We start from the raw sequence: 19,327 nt of genomic DNA on the forward strand, positions 1-19,327 counted from the left end.
ATATAAATGTAAATATATATTTTTTAAATACATTTTTAAAAATTAATTTAATTTATTTTGTTTTAGATTGTAACAAGTCAATTGAAAAGTATATGTATTCAACAAAGAAGTGCTTTTTTAATATATACAACGCGAAAAATAAATTACATAAGGACAATAAATAATAATATAAATGTAAATATATATTTTTTACATTTTTAAAATTTAATTTAATTTTTTTATTTTGTTTTAGATTGTAAAAAGTCAAAAAGGATTTTAGCATTGTGTTTTATTACGAATGTGGTCTGGCGATTTTCTTTAGGGCACAGTAGTACAATCAGACAATTTGAAACCTTGTGGAGTGTATTAAGGACTTATTTAGAGTGAAAAATAACAAAAAAACGATGGAAAAACCAAAAATTTTGAAAGAAATCCTTCGGGAAGATGAAATTTTACAAATTTCGAGTAATTGGAAAAGTTCATAAATTCTAACATTGAAGAAGCTCAAAACTCTCAAAGCCTTGTGTTCGGCCACCGGAATATATTTGTGTGTGAAAAAATGACGCCAATATTTATTAGGTATTATTTTTTTTGTAGAAAAAAAACAATCGCTCTTGAAACAAGATTTATCTGAACTTATGAACGAAAACAAAAAGTTTCAAAATGCTATGGCAGAGTAGAAGCATATAAAAAGTCAGACTGCAACAAGCTTGGAGAATCTGAAACAGGATTATGAAAAGTAAAACTAGAGTTGTCCGTCTCTGAGATGCATAAAAACAGAATAACGCCGCAGGCGCACGTCAAGTCTTTAAATACTGAAGTAGAACAGAAAAAATTATCATGTAAAACACAAATATCAAGACGTAAATTTATCAAATTTGGAATAAAAAATCATCGTTTATCGTTACAGCAGAGTTCCAGTTAAAAACCTCTTAAAAACTTAATATTTAAAATCATTTCAGACCAAATAAGGAAGAAACGAGGACAAAAAATGCATTTGTACGTAATTTAAAAATAAATGTAAACTTAATTTTTGTAAAAAGTTGATTATTTTTATTATAAAATAAATATGAAAAATAAAACAAAATCTGTCGGAAAAAGCGAAATTCGATAGCAAAATTCCGTTCGGTTGTTGATGGCAGCATCTGTTTGTTGCCGAAAAATTCCGCACTCGCTCATATTTCCTTCTTTGCATGGTACCTTCTTTTCCAGCAACGCAGTCTCACAATATAAGTTGATTTTTTCCAAATCAATTCGATAATAATTTTCACCTGAATTCACTTCTTCAGCAGCTAGGATCATTGAAGCAATTCCCTAAAACGAACAAGTTATTGATTAATAATAAATACAGCACTTAGGTTAACATATTTTATTTACGTGAACTTTTTTATTCTCCATTGCTTCTAATGATGTATTTTTCAAAAAAATTAAGTGAAAAAAAAAAAATAAAATAAAACTAACAATAGTAATGATCTGCCAGCTCCTATAAATTTAAAAGCATTCTAGATTTGGACCAGTATAAAATCACATTATAATGAAGTAAGTTAGTAAGTAAGGTACGAACGAATTCATGAGTTTTTGTATTTGTTTTGATTGTTTTTTTTATGTAAATATCCTGTTTTTATTTTATTTTAGGTTGAACGCAAGTGACGCAATCAAATTTGGAAATGAAAATCTTCGTTTGTGGTCACAGCAAAATTCAGGTAAAAAACCTATGTTTTGTCATAAATAAATTAAAAATTAATACTACAGATAAACTTAATTTATGTAAAAAGTTGAATATTTTTATTAAAATAAATAATATATAAATATGAAAAATAAAACAAAATCTATCAATATTGCATGAACAACCCATTAACGCCCTCATCGCTCAAATGGAACAGTTTTGGTCGGAAAAAGCGGACCTTCGATTCTTATCGGAATCCAGATGTCCTTAATTTCTTCCATTAATAACATTTTTAAAAAAATATAATAATATATAATTGCATCTTTTATTTAAATATAAAAATTAAATTAATTTTATAATCTGAATATTGTTAGCAACATCTTTTTGTTGCCGAAAAACCCCGCATTGCCTCATATTTCCTTCTTTGCAGAATTTTCCGGCAACGAGTCTCACAATAACAGTTGATTCCAAATTTCTTCAAAAATTAATCAATTCGGTCAAATTTGTTTTGAATTTCTGCAAATTTCAAACTGATTAACATTAGTTTTTATTAATACCTATTAATATAAAACCGTACTTACCCAAGTTCCAAAACCACTCAATGTCCTTTCTGATACTTTTTCAAGATCCGGCGAATGAGTTAATGTTTTGCAAGAAATGCAGAATCTGCGATCTTTAAAAAAACACACCAATTAGGTATTTATATAAATACAATAATTTCACATAAATTGTAGTCAAATTTCGTACGTACAAAAATGTTTCATTTGAGTGTACACCGTACGATACACGAAATTTACACTAACACAAACGCAAAAATGTATGTATTTATAAAATAAATACTTTGGCTGGAGACATTTGTCTTAGAGTTTAATAAATAATTGAAAAGGTTTTTATTTAAATACCAAGGTGTTTTAAAATAAAAGTGCCACATTTCAATATATATTATTTATTTAAAAAATTATTCATGTAAAAAATGAGTGAAACAGATGCTTCAAAAAAAACAAGCATAAAAAATCCACTTTTTCACAGTAAGACATGTTATTATTATCATCTTAATAAAGGTCAAAGGCAGAGACAGACAGTACTATTAGTCATCTTTTTCAGATTCAAACTTCTTTGTTGATGATATTACACACAATGCACTGATTTTGACTCCAGCACCTCCTTTTAAGAAAGGTAGCTATAATAAAAAATTTTAAGCAATGAATTTGTATTTTGAGAACCCATTATTGCTGTCAAACAAAAAAAATCAATCCCTTGATCTGCCATTACTACGATATATAGGCAAATTTCTTGATTGTCGATTTCGGAAACATATCCATATGATACATAAAATTAAGATAATTATTAAAATAATTCCCAAAATAACCCCAAAAGTGACTGCGGCAATTCCTGCTGAGCTCAGCCAAATATCATGTACATCTACGGTAAAAGTGCTTGGATTCTTTGAAACATCATACGATGTTATTGTCACCTTCGACTGACAACAAGATGCACTATAAGAAGCTCTAACGTCATTTCTTGTACCCGCAACAAATGGTGTCCTTACAAATATACCTATAGGATCTGACTCAATTCTTAATATTCCAGATTGACTATCTTGTGTAGTAATTTCTAGCGTCCAAAACCCATCTGAGCACGAAGCAGAGTCCTTCTTGCCTTCACAACGAGTACCAAATGTATAAAAAATGTATGGCTTATGAAAATCTTTCATAGTGCTTTCTGATACAACACGAACTAAAACTGCCTGCGATACAACTCCTAAACTGTTTGATATAAGTGTAACTTTATTTTGTGACCCAATATCGGAGGTGGGCGGGATTTGTGCAAAAACTATTACTTGTAGTGTTTGTTTAGGCATTATCAAACTCCTAAAGGAAGAAATTCATGTGATAAAAAGTTTAAAAAATAGGTTTTAGTACCTTTTTGGCTGTAAATCTATTAACCAAGATCGTTCATCAGTCACTTGAAAATTATGATAAGCCGATTGTTCATGCAAATTAGTAACGTCAAAAATAATACGAACTGTTGAGCCAGAATTTACCAATAACTGAGAATTCAAATTTGCTTGAATCAATGTCACTATACGTTCGTTTAATCTTGAAGTTCGTTCTAAAATCTTGGAGTCCGAAATATTAAAAAATAGTAAATCAGTCTCTCCAGAGTTATTTTTTTGTATGAATTTGCGACTTGAAAACATTATAAAAGTAAATAAATACTTAAACAATAATTAAATTAGAAAAGTTACCTTATATTTTTATGGAAATCTGTTTCATAATGTTTAAAATTATATTAGAAGTTTATAAAAAAAATCGTAAATAAAAAAAAAAATTACCGTTTTTTATCGATCCGTTTATAATTGAAGTTGATAAAACAATCTGAAAAACATTAAAAATATAAGAAAATGCCATTTTTGCCAAAAAACATTATATGTATGTATTTATAAAATTAAAATAATAATACTTACTGAAAAATATGGATTTTTAGTTGAATCATTATTCAAAATACTGCTTTTCTGATACTCGATTTCAGAGGATTTTATAGTCTCTTGACATACTAAAATTATACCAAAAGAATATAACGAAAAAATACTTGCAAACATAGTGTCCGTATTACAAGCTTTCCCTATACTGACAGCAAAATCATAAAAATTATTCCTATCATAAGCATATGTTATCTTACATTCAAATATTAACACACCTTTGAACAACATTTTCTCACGCCTATATATTTTTTGTTAGCCTAAATTAGACATAGTACATATATAGATTTTTAAATAAGCGGAAGACTTACCTTTGTTACACATCATATTTTTTATTTTGTATTTTTAAAACACTAATAAAGCCGCTCCAAATGACACTAATTAAAAAATTGAAAGGAGACAAAAAAATTTTTTTGCTCTTTTTTTTCATTGATATCTGTATGTATGCTAAAAATACTAAAATGGAAAACATTTTCAAAATTTTTTGATAATTTTATTTTTTGATTTTAAAATGGGGCACCGGACAAAACTATTGTTTCATTTCGACCGGCCTTACTCCCAAAGCTACGAAATCGATTTATTTTAGAATAGATTGGAAGATACTCTTAGTTTTCCAGAAGTATTTCCATACATCTTCCTAATTTTTCTGCTTTTCAACGCTAAAGTGATTTGCGAATTTGAATTTGAGTTTTTGTTTAATATTTTAATTACCTTTTTAATAAAAATTATTACATCACTTTGTCATCATTACAGAGGAAGAGCAAACGTCTGCTTATTTTAGTATAGACAACCAAAAATCATTACCAACGAATATAGACAACTTTAGCGAAATAAATTTACACAGTCCTAAAAAGTTTTTGGAAATTTCAACAACATCATTTGATCAAAACGAAAATAGCGATCCTCAATCCTTTACATCGGGTCTATCTGCTTCGTTCGCACAAATTCCTAATGTAGCATCAAATGTTTTTTCCAGCTTTTCACGTGTAATAAGAGGAAACTCGACACTAGCAACACAAACGTGCGAAGACCTAAAATTAGAAAAATCTTCTGAAACACAACATATTTGCAATTTAGATAGGTACTAATAATTTAGAAACCTTTTTACATAACAATGAAATTATTAGTAAGGCGATAACAAATTTAATATTTTTTTTATTTACTTTGTTTTTAATAGTGATAGTAACCAACATGACATTACTATACCAACACTGTATTCACCAGATGAATTAAACATTTTAAAATATCCGAATCAACAAAACAAAGCTAAAGAAAAATCTAAAAAGAAATGTTATGCTAAATATCCAGGATTGTCTTCTAACTTACCTTTGGTGCCCATAATTCCCAATAATGAACAAAGCTCAAAAGAGTTGAAATCAATTGATAACCCTTTTGTTTCTAGTCATGATTATTTAGACAACAGTGAAGACTCATCCAAAAGTGCGTTGCGAACATTTCAATTCAATGGAGAAGAAGAAAATGCTACAAATAAAGGCTATGATGTGAATCAAATATTGAATATTGGAGGTAGCAAAAGTCTATCAAAAAATTCAGTTCCAGAACATTCATCAAATAAAAACGCTACAATAGACATTTCATCAGGTATCTTAAATTCAGACCTGTGGAAAACACATTCTGTATCAACCGTATCTTCAAATATTGAACATTATTCAAAAGGAATAGATAATCTTCACGGACAGGGAAGTTTAATTAATAAAGTGCCTCTTGAAAAAGAATTTTCAAATATCAATAGAGGTGATTGCATAAAAGAACTATTTAATGCGACTCATAAAATTGTAAATAATAATAATTGTATTGAAACAAATCAGCAACACGATCAAAACGAAATTTCAAACGAACAAAAGGTAAATAATACTAAGATATACCCTTTTAATGTACCTATAAAATCTTTAAGAAAAAAAAAATTCATTTTAAATTCCTAGAATATAACGGATTTTGATTATAGCGGATTTGAAGAAATGGACGAAATAAATAATGACAATGGACTGACAACTGACGTGAAGTATCGACCTGTATATTATCATTGGTTCTATGAAATTGTAGAAGATTTAGCAAAAACACAATGGACACCATTTTCAATGAAAGATTCAATGGCCCTAGAAGAAGCTATGGCGAAATCTAGAGCCAGTAACTTTTTAGTTCCAACTGATGGTGGTCGTTATGATGTAAGACTTTTAAAAATGTTTAAAATCACAGATTTAAGGATTTAAAATTTAGGTTTCACTTTCTGAAAGAAAACGTATTCCGATCTATTGGAATGGATTACCTAATGCTGTTCGTCGCTGTTCATGGTTTTATAAAGCTCTCGATTCTCATTTTGTTCCATACGAAGAAAGTACAGCTGAAAAATTAGAAGAACAATATTGTGAAGCTTTCAGAACTGGGAAATGGCAAAAAAAAATACTTCTGGAAAATGGAGAAACTATAGTTTTTCATGGACCATCAGTAATTGTTCATTTTCTTCATTCACAAACTGCAGATTCTTGGACTGGTACGGTAGGTAAATTATCTATAGTAGATAGTATTTTATTATAGTATATATTTTTTTCAGCAAGCTACAAATCGTCCACGTGTAGTAAAACGTGGTATTGATCATTTTAACATTGAAGGCAAGTGTAATTTTCAAACATGTCACAATTAATCAACAAAATCAAAATTAATTATGAAAATCAATAAATAATGTATGTTTTTGAATTTCAAGTTATTTATATGAAATTTTCTTTAAAATTTGCAGATGGCGAGAGCGACCAAATTGATCATTTGGTTTTTATGATTCATGGCATAGGCAAAGGTAGTTCAATTAAGAAACTTTTGCTAATATATTATAATAAAATTCAATTTTTTATTTCAGCATGTGACTTGAAGTTTCGTACCATTGAGGAAGCCGTAAATGAGTTTCGAAATAGTATTAACTTTTTTGTCTTTAAATGTTTTTTTACTAATTTTTTTTTTTTTTTTAGTTTCGAATCAATTAGTCCAGGCTCACTATAGAAATTCATGTGATTTAGGAATTGTAAATCGAGTAGAAGTGCTACCGGTTTCGTGGCACGTAGAGTTACATTCAGAAGAATTTGGAATAGATGAAAAACTCAAATTAATTACGTTGCAGTCCATACCAAAATTAAGAGGTTTCGCAAATGAGACACTGTTGGACATTTTATTTTATTCCAGTCCAAAGTTTTGTCAAACCATTATTTCAATTGTGGGAAATCAACTGAATAATCTTATACATGTTTTCAAAGAGAGAAACCCGAATTTCAAAGGGGGAATATCACTTGGAGGTCACAGTTTAGGCTCATTAATACTTTTCGATCTCTTAAGTCACCAAACTGATGATTGTAATGGAACAGAACCTCAATCCTTAGAGCAACAAAATTCTGTCAACACTATCGGCGGGGGGACGGGACAACCTTTTATTAATTATCCTCAATTGGCGTTTAAAATAAAGAATTTTTTTGCTTTAGGCTCGCCAATATCCATGTTTGTAACAGTTCGTGGAATCAGTGAGTTAGGACAAAATTATCGATTACCTACATGTGAAGGGTTTTTTAATATATTTCATCCGTAAGTAAATAAATAAATTATCCATCAGTTACATGTCTAGTTCTCGACATGTTTATATATTTTATTCCATAGATATGATCCTGTTGCCTATAGATTTGAGCCTCTTATATATCCAGAGATGAGTAAAGTTAATCCCGTTCTCATACCACATCATAAAGGGCGAAAACGAATGCACTTGGAATTGAAAGAAACAATGCACAGAGTTGGCACGGATCTCAAACAACGAATTGTTTGTACTTTTCAGAACACCATGCAAGCTGTATACTCTCTGACGACAAATAAACAAATAATAGATCAAGCAGCAATCGAGGATGAAGTAAATAAAGCATTAGAAAATCAGTTGAATCAAAGTATAATAGATAGATCAGAATGCGTAAGTGAGACAAGTGAAACTGATCAACGGGAGACAGAACTACAATTAGGACAAATGAATAAATCACGTAGAATCGACTATATGCTACAAGTAAATGATTCAATCTAGTTAAAACTCAGTCATTAGACTTAGATTATTTATTCATTTTTAGGAATCAGTTTTAGAGTATTGCAATGAATATTTATTTGCTCTTACCAGTCACGTATGCTATTGGTAATTTATATTTATGCTATAATGAAAATAAGTGTATATTGATACTATTTTCTATTTCTTTTTTTCAGGGAATCAGAGGACACAATTTTGTTTATGATGAAAGAAATTTATTCTTCAATGGGTGTTTCAACTGATAGCCAAATTCCTCAACACACTTTAAAAATAGAAAGATTAACTGGTGATCAAAATAGTTCAATTAAATGAATTTTATTATACATGTAAAGGAATAATGTTTATAATAAAGTAATCATCATTTCATTTCGAATGTAAATAAATTTATTAATTAAAATATAAACCACAATAGGGCCATAGGGGCCCGCGGTGGTGTCTTGTCATATCTAAAATATGATAAGATTATATAAGATATATAATAAAATATAAGGTAAGTCCCTTAAACTTTAAGTTGTCCCTCACTATTAAAGCCCCACAAGCTTGAATGATTAAAAAACTTACGCTTCATACTCTGCCGGTTCGTATAACTTCATAGGAATTCTTTAAGCACCAATATAAAGACACAAATGAAGCTTGTAAGGTACGAACGTGTTTTCATTTATTTTTGTTTTTTTAAAGTGTATGAAAATTTTTGTGTCACATTTTTGGCGAATACATTGTGTGGATTTCGAACGCATTTTTAGTCATTTTAAAAAATTAATTTACCAATTTATCTGAATTTTTGTATACGTAAGGTTTTTTCGATATCCTTTTAGATTTTCTAATTGACCTCCTAAGACTCTTGTAAAAACTACTAGAATTTTAAATTTAGGTTTTTGGACTAGTTTAGGCCTAAATAATACAAAACAATCAAAAAATCTCATGCCATTTTTTCGATGAAATGCTGATATCGGGTTATGTGTATTTTTTTCCTAAATGGGAATGAATTACAGAAATATGGAAATAATAAAATTAATGTCAAAATTAATAAAAATCAATGAGAAACAATAAAAAAATTGAAACTAACACAAAAATGACCCAAAATCGAAGTAATGAAAATGAATTGTGGATTTCAAACATCATTTTCAAATTTCAATAAATCCCAGAAAATGAACAAATTTTAAAATTTTACGATTCATTGCGATAGTTGAATTCCTTTTCTAACAAAAAATTTTAGATTCCTTTTAGAAATAATCAAAAAAAAAATTATTTTTTTGTGTTTGAAATCCAATTTTTTCCGTGGTTGACAAATGTAAATATATTAATATAATGCGAAAAATGGTTAAATCAAGTCTTGTATGGCAAAATCAATATAATTTTGATAATAAGAGGATAACGGTCGAAATTTATTTTTACGCTAAGCATTCCTTGTGTCATTAGAATCACATCTCCATCAAATCGGAGCAAAAATTACGAGAGAATACTGTTAAAGAGTCTATATGTATATGATGATCAATTGCTCAAATCGAATAAAGAGTTTTGTCGAAAGCGAGGAAAATTGAAGTCGAGCGTGCTTAGTGCAATCATGTTTAAAAACGCAACTCTTAATTGAGTTAGATGAAAGCAACTCACGAAATCCAACTGGAAAATCACATCTTATTATCTAATTAACATCTTATTACTGTTTCGCAATCCTTTATTTTAAAGGGGACTGCTATAGTCTTGTGGTTAGCGAGTCTGGCTCCTGCCTCTAAGGTAGTGAGTTCGATCCCGATAGCCGCAAAAATTATTTCAGTCCAAATGTGCCTTTTTCGAGTAAATAATTATTCTAATACGTTTTAATAATTATTCTTGACTGAGAGTGCGACTGCTTTTCGGATGACAGGATAAAAAATGCCCACATTACGTCTGCTATTCGAAACTGCCATATAGGTGCAGAATGAAAAAAATAGTTTCGAAAAAATCAACTGCGGAACTGCTTTACCGGCCTCTCCGCTTGCCCTTGATACTACTACAATTGTGAAGAGATCTGCTTCAAGAAGACACGCAATGATAACAACGAAGGAGACGCATGGATGTTTAAGAATTAGTGTAGGACCGTGCAAATGCATTTCCCTACACGGCATTGCATGATAAGGCGACTTGAATAATGTTAGATTTACAGCTTCAATATGAATACCATTGTAATGTTCTACTTGACCGATAATAATTGTAATAGAATTAAGAAATAGTTATACGCTAAATAAATAAAATCCTTTATTTTCATAACAAAGTTATTCAAATATATATCCCGGGCGAAAAGGATAAATCGCACATCTAACATTTTTAACAAACTGAGAAAAATCGATTTAAAGTTTTTTACGGTTTTTGAGCTGTAAAATTTTTTTTAAAAACTATTTCTTCATTTTTAAACTTACAAAAGTAAATAATTGGCCACTAAAAACAATTTTTGTACAGAAAAATTTTTTATCTACTCTCAAAGGGGTAGTTTTGGGAAATTTTTTATTGAGAAAAAGGATAAATTGCACAATTGCACAAAATTTCATATAAAAATGAGATTTTTCAACTCTTTCAATTTCAATATTTTTCCAAATTTTTTGGTTCAAGTTGACTTTTTATGTAATAACAGAGCATAAACAACACAAAAACATGAACAAAAAACGATTTGGAGAAATTTTTATATTTGACTTATTACCATTTGTGCGATTTATCCTTTTCGTCTATTCTTTCTATTGAAATAAAACTGGTATTTTTTTTCGAAAAATTTTTGAAAATCTCTCAATGTATCTTAAAATACTCGTCTTAAGGCATATTTTCTCATTCTTAACTCAATTTTGTCAAAAATGTCAGTTGTGCGATTTATCCTTTTCGCCCGGGATATGATACAAAAGGCGATGAGCAATCAATGGAAGTATTTAACGAACTCATTCAAGATAACATCGATGAGCTTGCATATATTCTGACAATAATATTTTATATTTTGGTGATAATATTCTTGAGCTCTTAAAAAAAGAAGAAACGGTTACTTTCGATGGTGCTCAAGCATAAAACACTAATGGAAGAATAAAACAAAAAAATATACAAAAGATTTTAAATTTAAGATCTAATTGTAATTTAAATAAATTAATATGGAATTAACCTAAATAAATTGTTAGAAATGACAAGTTAAGATTTCATATTTTCAAGGTACATATATTTGGTAAAAGCACAGAAAAAATTCTGAGAGATTACATATGGAGCTTAAGTAGAAATATGTTTTTCTTATAATACTCTAATCCAAAAAGTAAAAGTTAAAACTAAGTAATACCAAAAAGTAATTTATAAGAATAATTCTAAAGGATTTGAAAAATATATTGATAAACTTAATAATTTACGAAGGAAAAAATATACTGCATTGCCTCATTTGGATCAGGGATCTCGAATTATTTAACCTACATCATAATTCATCTGTTATGTTAAAAGACGACACATTGGTATGACATCGTCAATATTTATTGAGAGAAGTTGTTCATGAAATCTTTATATGTGGATTTTTGTAAGGATTGTAGATTGTGGATTACAAGGTACGCATGCTTATGCAGATTTCTATTTATTGCATACTGAAAATAAGTGCATTAAATTTACTTTTTTTTCACAGAAAATCAGAGAACACAATTTTACCATTTGATGAAAAAAAATTATATTTTTGATAGCCAAGTCCCTCTCACACTTTAAAAAGTATTAAATAAATATACCTATATATTTATATATATATATATGTTTTATTTTGTTTTTTTTTCATTTAATCTGAACACAATTGAATTAGAAATTTCGACCTAAATATATCTTTGAATCTTCTCTTAATAATTCAATGAAACCAAGGTTTGTATAAAAATCGTATAGGAAAATATCAAATGTATTAATACAACAAAACACGCCGAAACTTCCACTTGATCGTAAGACAGCTAGCAAAACTGTAATTAATCTCTTGCTCAAATTCAGATCTTTTAAAAGATGATCCTTTAAAATACAGCAAGTTATAATAGAAGGATGGGAATCTAAAACTTTTTGAGGAAAATCAATTTTAAAATTATGAAAGTGGTTAATCGTATCTCTTGCTGCATTACTCAAACTTTCATTATTTAAAATACTCATTGGATATTTTGAACACATTTCTGGGATCCATATATCTGCAAATATATACTTGTTATTTAACATGACATTTACAAACAAAATTAATTACTTTCTTGCATCCTATAGAAGTTCTTAGCGTCCAATCCAGCACAACCGTAGCCAATTATTTTTTTTGTGTTTTCACACTCAATCACAATTGAATATTCTGGAGTCAATGTTAAAAACGGTCCCACTAATCGATCTGATGGAATGTTTTCAGTTAATCCTTGTAAATTAACAAATATTAATGTATTGTCATTCATGTATTGTCAGATAAAAATTACCTGAAGGAAATAACTCTGAACAATCTGATCCGTCCAAACAACAACTATGACAAACAGAGTAAACATCTTTTTCATCGTTGTTTTTATATAATCGTATGTTATAAAAGTTTGTTATAGGCTTTTCTGGTTGAATATAGTTGAACAAATCATTTGTCGTTATTGGTATTAATCTTTGTAAATCTGAGATCAAACCTCCACGAAAAACCTAAACATAAACAATTGTTATTAAATTTGAAAATTTAAAATATATCTGTCTTACCCATGGCTCGTTATTTCCACTTGTGAATGCTTCATCCCATCCCTTACTGAAATACGTACAGTTTCCTTGTATAAAAGATTGAATATTTGGTGGAAATTTTCCTAATCCTAGCCAAAGTACATAAGCATATAATATTGATGTGATTGAAGATACCTCCCAAACATATGAATACAATTCGTAACAAATTTCTCTATTTTCACAAAAAGCTATCTTTTTAGTTAGTTCAACAATTTTTTGACAAAGAACCTGAAATGCATTTGATCTTCTCTTCCATTCAAAAACTGCATCTGGGCCAGACTCCTCTTTGCTTATCAGTACTTGGGCGTTCGACTTTATCCACTGAAATTCATTTAACAAATGAAGTGCTTTCTCTCCATGTTCAAACGGCAAGTAAAAGAGATCACATAATAACAAAATATCAGATGAAGTTACTTTTGATGATTCATACATTTGAATATCTTCATTTATTTGTGTTTGTTTCTCATTATTCACAGAACTAAATTGTTCCTCATCCATAGCTTCATAGTTTATTTTGTTTTGGTCTGTTTCTTCAACATCTGCTGAACCAACTAATGTATCAGCTTCATTATTGAGAAAGGGTATATCATTTAGATGATTTGGCTCTAATGTTTGTATGTGTTTGATAGATGCTTCTGTTGTTATAACTTTAGTAGGAGAAACTAAAGAGTTCATTACGATTTGGTTATGAGTAGAAATGGTCTCCGAAACTGAACTACACACTTCTGCAAATGCATGCAATTGTGTTGAATTTACTACTGGCGTCGATTTAGCTATAGTGCTTGTAGTTTTGGCAGAGGTCAAAGTCATGTTAATATGAACATTTTAAAATTTTGAAATTTTTCAAGATTTTCCGATTTTCCATGAACGTATCTGCAAAATGCAATTGTGTTCAATTTACTATTGATTTAGCTAATAGGAGACAAACCACTAAAAGGCATAAAAGCATCAAAATAATATAAAAAAGTTAAAATTAACTTAAAACCAAATTAAAATATAATGTAAAACAACTTGTAATTGGAGGATGAGGCTTAAGAAGTGACCCGACATGTATACGAGGTGTATGAAACTCTGGCAGCCAACTTTCATTTATTGCATTGATCAAGGCAAAACGGGGATGATAGATTTTTTGTGTACTATTGTGGGAAGACAAAAACCTCGGAACGTCTTGTGAATAAAGCCCATCTTCAATTTCAGTCTCGAGTTTGACATCAGATATGGTGTCTGAAAAAAAATACTTTTACTTATGTGCAGAAACCTTGAATCCATTGATCTACTTTTTATATTCGTATCGGTGCTACATTGGGTCCAGTAAGCTAGAGTAGCAATTCCTGTAAAATTAGCGGTAAACTCACAATTTGGGTTGGCCAAAATTCCTCCAAGTAACGACATTATTTCAGGTGAACGTCCGCTATAAGGTCCAAGAAATATTCTTTTTTGATCGTAATCTATAAACAATATAATAAAAACAAATGCAAAAAAAAAATACCAAATTTACCATTTGCAAATATGTTATCCCATATAATTGGTTTTCGTTTTAAAACAGCTGAAATTTTTTGAATACTTTCAATTGACAATTCTTTAGATATAACCCTTTCTCCAGTCCAAAGAATACCGATAGAACCGTCTAATTTTTTCCCTAAGGTATTTAAATACTCAGAATTTGTTACGTCAGGAATAGCTCGGCTTGAACAATATTGAGTTGGACAAAATAGAAATTTTTTTATTTTTAAATGATGAAATACTTCATTTGTAACTGATACTTGAGCTTGTGCAAAACTTTGAAACACCTCTTTGTCTTTTTTTGACATTTCTGGCTCAATGTCATCAAAAAGTAGTGCAACTAGGTAAGATAAAAAAGTTGATTATAAGAAATATATGCAATAATGTGGCAAATAGCATTATTTACTTGCTGAACAACCAAATTGGGTCACTTGCTCTAATTTTTTTTTCAGAGCGGACATGTCCTTTTCAGAACTGTATGTAATATCCAGTCCTGGAGATAAACTATAAAAAAAATCAATATTGTTTTCCTTTGCTGCAGTGACTAACCCAATTAAATGTTCAGTCTCTTCTACAGTGTATAATTCACGCCAAAATGCTCTGTGCTTGCCTGAAATAACTGTACATTCAGTTATAGATCTAAGAAAATTTTATTACTTACAGTCGTCTTTAGGACCATATATCTATTGAAATAAAATTTAAAAAAAAAATAGAGTCTACTAAAAAATGGTAAAAGTTGTTTTTATCTTAAAATTTTTAAAAAAGATGCGGCATCTTTTTAAAAAGATAAAAAGATTTCTTACGAAAGTGTTCATTCCATGTTTTCGAAGCTGCATGAATATTCTCTTTCGCTGCTCTGTTGTCCAAGGACGTCCATAAAATCCTTCAAGTATTATGTTTATTAATATTATTTTTATTATTTAAAGATCCCTACTTTTTCATATTTACCTTCTACAACTCCTATTAAAAACTCCTTTGAATTTGACTGTTCCTGAAACATTTTAAATCTGTCTTATTAAATATTAAACTATTTATTTATATCTTGTTTTTATATCTTTTTTGTTTTGTGTTTATAACATCTTAATAAATATGTATTTGCATATATACCATTTTTATTACAAGGTACCCTGTTCAAAAACTACATTTTGACCAGTAACAAGACAGATTTTTAGGGTGCAGCAAATAAATGAATATTTACAGTGCATTTTAACTGTTTCGACCAAGATTGTTCCATTTGGGCGATGAGGGTGCTAATGGTTTTTTCATTTTGTTATATTTTTCATATTTATTTAAATATTCTTTATTTTAATAAAAAAAATCAACTTTTTACATAAATTAAGTTTAGGTACTAAGTTTAGTATTGATTTTTAATGTACTTTTAATTTTAGTTTGTTTCTCATCAAACGATGCATTTATTGTCCTCGTTTCTTCCTTATTTGATCTGAAAAATGATTAAAAAATTTTAATTTATTTATGACAAAACATATGTTTTTTTACCTGAATTCTGCTGTAACCACAAACGATGATTTTCATTTCCAAATTTGATAAACTTTCGTCTTCATGATAATTTTTTGTGTCACTTCAGTATTTGAAGACTTGACCTTTAAATTTTCCATTTATTTTATCCATTTGTCATGTACCATTTTATTTTATTCAAGTCCAAAGTTTTTTCAAACCAATATTTCGATTGTAGGAAATCAAGTGAATAATTTTATAAATGTTTTCAAAGAGAAAAACCCGAATTTTAAAGAAGGCATTAATTCTTTTTGAATTAAGTCACCACTTCCTCCCCTCCCCCTTATTAGAGTAGTAAATGGATGACGCCTAAGACACATTACAGCGTTGAAATCTTTTTTTTTTGTTGACGTTTAATGGAAACAGTCATAACAGTCATTGAATAATAAAAATTAAAATATATTTACTTTTTATTAAAAAATAGTAAAAAAAATAATTATAAATATAGTGTAAAAATATGATAAAATTCTCTAGAGTTTGATATTAACTATTATTTCTACACAAAAAATTTATTTTTATATCTACACGTCATTCAGACAAAATGTTTGAAGTTACTGATATGCAAAGTAATATTGATATTAATTTCTTAATAAATACAGTGTAATTAATTTTTTTACTCACATTTACCTATATTTACTTATTGCATTTTGTTTCATTACTATTCGTCTTTAGAAATCGGTGTTGGACTCACAGGTGAATTATCGAAGATAGCTGATATCGAGAAATGTTTGAAATCAATCTTTTTACAGGATTCGGTTTGCTTTTTCTCTTCTTAGGAGTAATACTATTGTTTGATAAAGGTCTTCTTGCAATAGGCAATGTGAGTATCAATGAAGCCAAAAAGCCTATAATATTTATATATAGTAGATATTTATGTTTATAGATTTTATTCATTTGTGGATTAGGATGCGTAATTGGTTTGGAAAGGACTTTTAGGTTTTTCTTTCAAAAACACAAGATTAAAGCATCAGTGGCGTTTCTAGGTGGTATAATTGTTGTTTTGTGTGGATTTCCACTCATAGGAATGATTATTGAATCTTATGGGTTTTTTTTATTGTTCAGCGGATTTTTTCCTGTAGCAATCAATTTTTTACGCAGAGTACCAATTATCGGAAGCATTTTAAATTTCCCTGTTATTGATAATGTAAGTTTTTTTTATTAATAGGCATATGAACTTTGTTTTGATGAGTTCACCTTATGTTATTCTACAGATGGTTACTAAGTTAATTGGAGACAGTGAACGAACAAGAGTGTAATTTAATAAATCAAATTAAATAAATGAAGTTTAAAGGATTTATTCATTATAATCGGCTCTTTTTTATTTTATCTTATATTTAATATATTTTTGTAAATAAATATTATGTTTATTTCAAACATGTATTTACAGATCTTCGAAATGATATGGTCACAAACGCTTATATATCGTACTAAAAGTAGTAGTACTATAGGTAAGTAATAAAGACGCTACAATTATGGGTTTCTAAAGGCTCAAGCCCTTAGGCAATTACTTTTTTGATTTCATCGTAAAGCACAAGAACAAAGGCTCCACCAGTACCTCTCAATACGTTTGAGAAGGCCCCTTTAAAGAATGCTCCTGTACCTTCTGTTTTAGCAATGACTGCCCAACAGTGAAGGGTGTTTTTGTAAATTTGTTCAGATTTTTTAACTCCAGATTGCATCATCATACGTCTTCTAACTGTGTCCATTGGATAAGATACAATTCCAGCAACAGTCGTTACAACTTGTGCAATAGCCCAAGATACATACAAAGGAGTTTTTTTAGGATCAGGAAGCATTCCTTAATAACAAAAATATGTAATTTACTTATAGAAAAGATCCATCATAAATACATATAGAAAATAAATTTAACGTACCACGAGCTGTATCGTAGAAACCAAAATATGCAGCTCTGTAGATAATGATACCTTGTACAGAAACACCAAATCCTTTGTACAGACCAGTCATACCATCACTTTTGAATACTTTGCTAAGACAATCTATTAGGCCATTAAACTGACGTTCTGCGGGACCTTTGCCAACGTCTGCAGCCAAACTACAAGAATTACATCATTATGAGTTACTAATACCTATGGCAAATATGACATACCGTGTTCTGGCAAAATCAAGAGGGTATACAAAACAAAGTGAAGTTGCTCCTGCAGCACCACCGGATGCTAAGTTTCCAACAAAATACCTCCAAAATTGTGTATTTTTATCAACACCACCCAAAAAAATCTATAATATAATTAGTTAATACTATTTTGTTACATCATTCACCTAAAAACTTACCATCTTATACTTGTCTTTGAACGCAAAATTAAGTGCTTGTGTTGGGAAATAACGTATAACATTGGCCAGATTTCCTCTCCAGAATGCACCAATCCCTTGTTCTTTTGGAATACGTACAAAACAATCCACTATGCCTTTGTAGCGCTGCTCAGGAGGAATCTGTTTATTTATATGTTGTACTTGGAGCAACAATTTAACACGTTCAATTGGGGCAACTGCAGTTTTTGAAACAGCTGCGGAGATACCTCCAGCTGCAAAATCTTTCGCCATATTAAGAGCCATTTTCTAGATCTAATAAAATTTAAATTAATTTATTGAAATTGTAAAAATTAAATTATAGTTTAAGTTTACCTTATGAATTTTTTTGGTTGGTTGAGAAACGAATCTTCGGTTGCACGAAAGCGACTTCACAAAACAAAATTTGACTGTTGAGTGAATTGCAATTCAACTAGTTATCTGTTTTTCTAGCATTTCCCCTTAAACAATTTAGAATAGAAAATGTGCAAATTTGAAAGTGGTAGTGACATTGACACGGTGTACTCGTTACATATAATAAAAACAATAAGTTGACAATGATTTTTATTTTTACAAGAATATATACCTATCTTTTATCAGATAGATGATTTATTTTTAATTTGTATCTTAAATATATATTATGTAATTTACTAAATCGCGATAAAATTGCTTATTTATATTAACTATGCGTATTTACACATAATAAATGGACCGTACGTCCTTAAGATTGCACTAGCGCCATCCGTGTTCCCGTTAATATTTTTATTTTTAATAGCTATGTACCCCAAAACTATGCAATCAATGCAGTTTTCTTTAAAATTATTTCACCAAGTATGTTCACAATCAAACAGATATTTTTTTGGTTATGAAGTATGATAGTTTTTTATTCAGCTTCAATTTTGAAGAACTTTTACTTTTTTTTTGAATATAAGAAAATTTTTGTTGTCTGAACCTCAGGATTTTTCAAGCTTCTCAAAAGTCCCTGCTTTTTTAATCTGCTCATGTTTAAACAAATTGCCTATTTATATTTATTTTTTTAATTAATATTTGTGTAATTTAATATTTGTCAATTTTATATCAAAACGAGGCTTATTTTATAATTAATTACTTTGATTAAACATTT

At 29.1% G+C, this 19,327-nt stretch overlaps 4 protein-coding genes and 1 long non-coding RNA gene across 7 annotated transcripts; 2 read left to right on the forward strand and 3 right to left on the reverse strand.

Annotated features, from left to right (window-relative positions):
* Positions 1 to 1,956: 1,956 nt before the first annotated feature.
* Positions 1,957 to 2,383, reverse strand: LOC134835031 (uncharacterized). The gene is made up of 2 exons (XR_010162193.1): positions 2,227 to 2,383; positions 1,957 to 2,161 (listed from the first exon to the last, which is right to left on the reverse strand). It is a non-coding gene; the product is annotated as an uncharacterized LOC134835031 (long non-coding RNA).
* A 170-nt stretch (positions 2,384 to 2,553) lies between these two features.
* On the forward strand, positions 2,554 to 8,549 carry LOC134834084 (SEC23-interacting protein). Of its 3 annotated transcripts, none has more exons than XM_063848622.1 (13): positions 2,554 to 2,673; positions 2,750 to 2,821; positions 4,881 to 5,208; positions 5,305 to 5,992; positions 6,071 to 6,313; positions 6,366 to 6,644; positions 6,700 to 6,757; positions 6,883 to 6,939; positions 7,000 to 7,053; positions 7,109 to 7,712; positions 7,785 to 8,175; positions 8,237 to 8,298; positions 8,367 to 8,549. In XM_063848622.1, exons 1-13 carry the CDS (start codon positions 2,619 to 2,621, stop codon positions 8,500 to 8,502), a joined length of 3,027 nt encoding a protein of 1,008 aa, XP_063704692.1. In that variant the 5' UTR covers positions 2,554 to 2,618; the 3' UTR covers positions 8,503 to 8,549. The 3 variants fall into 3 exon arrangements, with proteins under 3 accessions (XP_063704692.1, XP_063704694.1, XP_063704693.1); XM_063848623.1 differs by having other exon boundaries at positions 2,665 to 2,673; positions 2,737 to 2,821; XM_063848624.1 differs by lacking the exon at positions 2,750 to 2,821 and having other exon boundaries at positions 2,660 to 2,673; positions 5,104 to 5,208.
* A 2,898-nt stretch (positions 8,550 to 11,447) lies between these two features.
* Positions 11,448 to 15,452, reverse strand: LOC134833393 (protein O-GlcNAcase). The gene is given in 11 exon segments (XM_063847702.1): positions 11,448 to 12,338; positions 12,392 to 12,547; positions 12,606 to 12,810; positions 12,865 to 13,723; positions 13,881 to 14,106; positions 14,160 to 14,330; positions 14,381 to 14,725; positions 14,792 to 14,995; positions 15,047 to 15,068; positions 15,189 to 15,268; positions 15,334 to 15,452. Coding segments are annotated over 11 exon segments (2,688 nt in total). The 5' UTR covers positions 15,386 to 15,452; the 3' UTR covers positions 11,448 to 11,970.
* Positions 15,453 to 16,256: 804 nt separating this feature from the next.
* Positions 16,257 to 17,183, forward strand: LOC134833053 (vesicle transport protein GOT1B). The gene is made up of 5 exons (XM_063847218.1): positions 16,257 to 16,466; positions 16,573 to 16,593; positions 16,650 to 16,720; positions 16,784 to 17,044; positions 17,112 to 17,183. The coding sequence occupies exons 1-5, from the start codon at positions 16,442 to 16,444 to the stop codon at positions 17,154 to 17,156; spliced, it is 423 nt and encodes a 140-aa protein (XP_063703288.1). The 5' UTR covers positions 16,257 to 16,441; the 3' UTR covers positions 17,157 to 17,183.
* Positions 17,180 to 18,683, reverse strand: LOC134833052 (ADP,ATP carrier protein). The gene is made up of 5 exons (XM_063847217.1): positions 18,541 to 18,683; positions 18,190 to 18,480; positions 18,008 to 18,135; positions 17,775 to 17,953; positions 17,180 to 17,698 (listed from the first exon to the last, which is right to left on the reverse strand). Exons 2-5 carry the CDS (start codon positions 18,469 to 18,471, stop codon positions 17,397 to 17,399), a joined length of 891 nt encoding a protein of 296 aa, XP_063703287.1. The 5' UTR covers positions 18,472 to 18,480; positions 18,541 to 18,683; the 3' UTR covers positions 17,180 to 17,396.
* Positions 18,684 to 19,327: the final 644 nt, after the last annotated feature.

Source organism: Culicoides brevitarsis, chromosome 3, assembly GCF_036172545.1.
Source record: "Culicoides brevitarsis isolate CSIRO-B50_1 chromosome 3, AGI_CSIRO_Cbre_v1, whole genome shotgun sequence".
Taxonomy (NCBI): domain Eukaryota; kingdom Metazoa; phylum Arthropoda; class Insecta; order Diptera; family Ceratopogonidae; genus Culicoides; species Culicoides brevitarsis.

Coding starts and splice junctions, on each gene's coding strand:
- LOC134833052 (XM_063847217.1), bottom strand. CDS start 18,471: ATGGCTCTTAATATGGCGAAAGATTTTGCAGCTGGAGGTATCTCCGCA. Junction 17,954..18,007: donor CTTGATTTTGCCAGAACACG/GTATGTCATATT, acceptor TAATTCTTGTAG/TTTGGCTGCAGACGTTGGCA. Junction 17,699..17,774: donor TTTCTACGATACAGCTCGTG/GTACGTTAAATT, acceptor TTTGTTATTAAG/GAATGCTTCCTGATCCTAAA.
- LOC134833053 (XM_063847218.1), top strand. CDS start 16,442: ATGTTTGAAGTTACTGATATGCAAA. Junction 16,467..16,572: donor TGAAGTTACTGATATGCAAA/GTAATATTGATA, acceptor ATTCGTCTTTAG/AAATCGGTGTTGGACTCACA. Junction 17,045..17,111: donor ATTTCCCTGTTATTGATAAT/GTAAGTTTTTTT, acceptor GTTATTCTACAG/ATGGTTACTAAGTTAATTGG.
- LOC134834084 (XM_063848622.1), top strand. CDS start 2,619: ATGAGTGAAACAGATGCTTCAAAAAAAACAAGCATAAAAAATCCACTT. Junction 6,314..6,365: donor CTGATGGTGGTCGTTATGAT/GTAAGACTTTTA, acceptor TTTAAAATTTAG/GTTTCACTTTCTGAAAGAAA. Junction 7,713..7,784: donor TTTTTTAATATATTTCATCC/GTAAGTAAATAA, acceptor TTTATTCCATAG/ATATGATCCTGTTGCCTATA.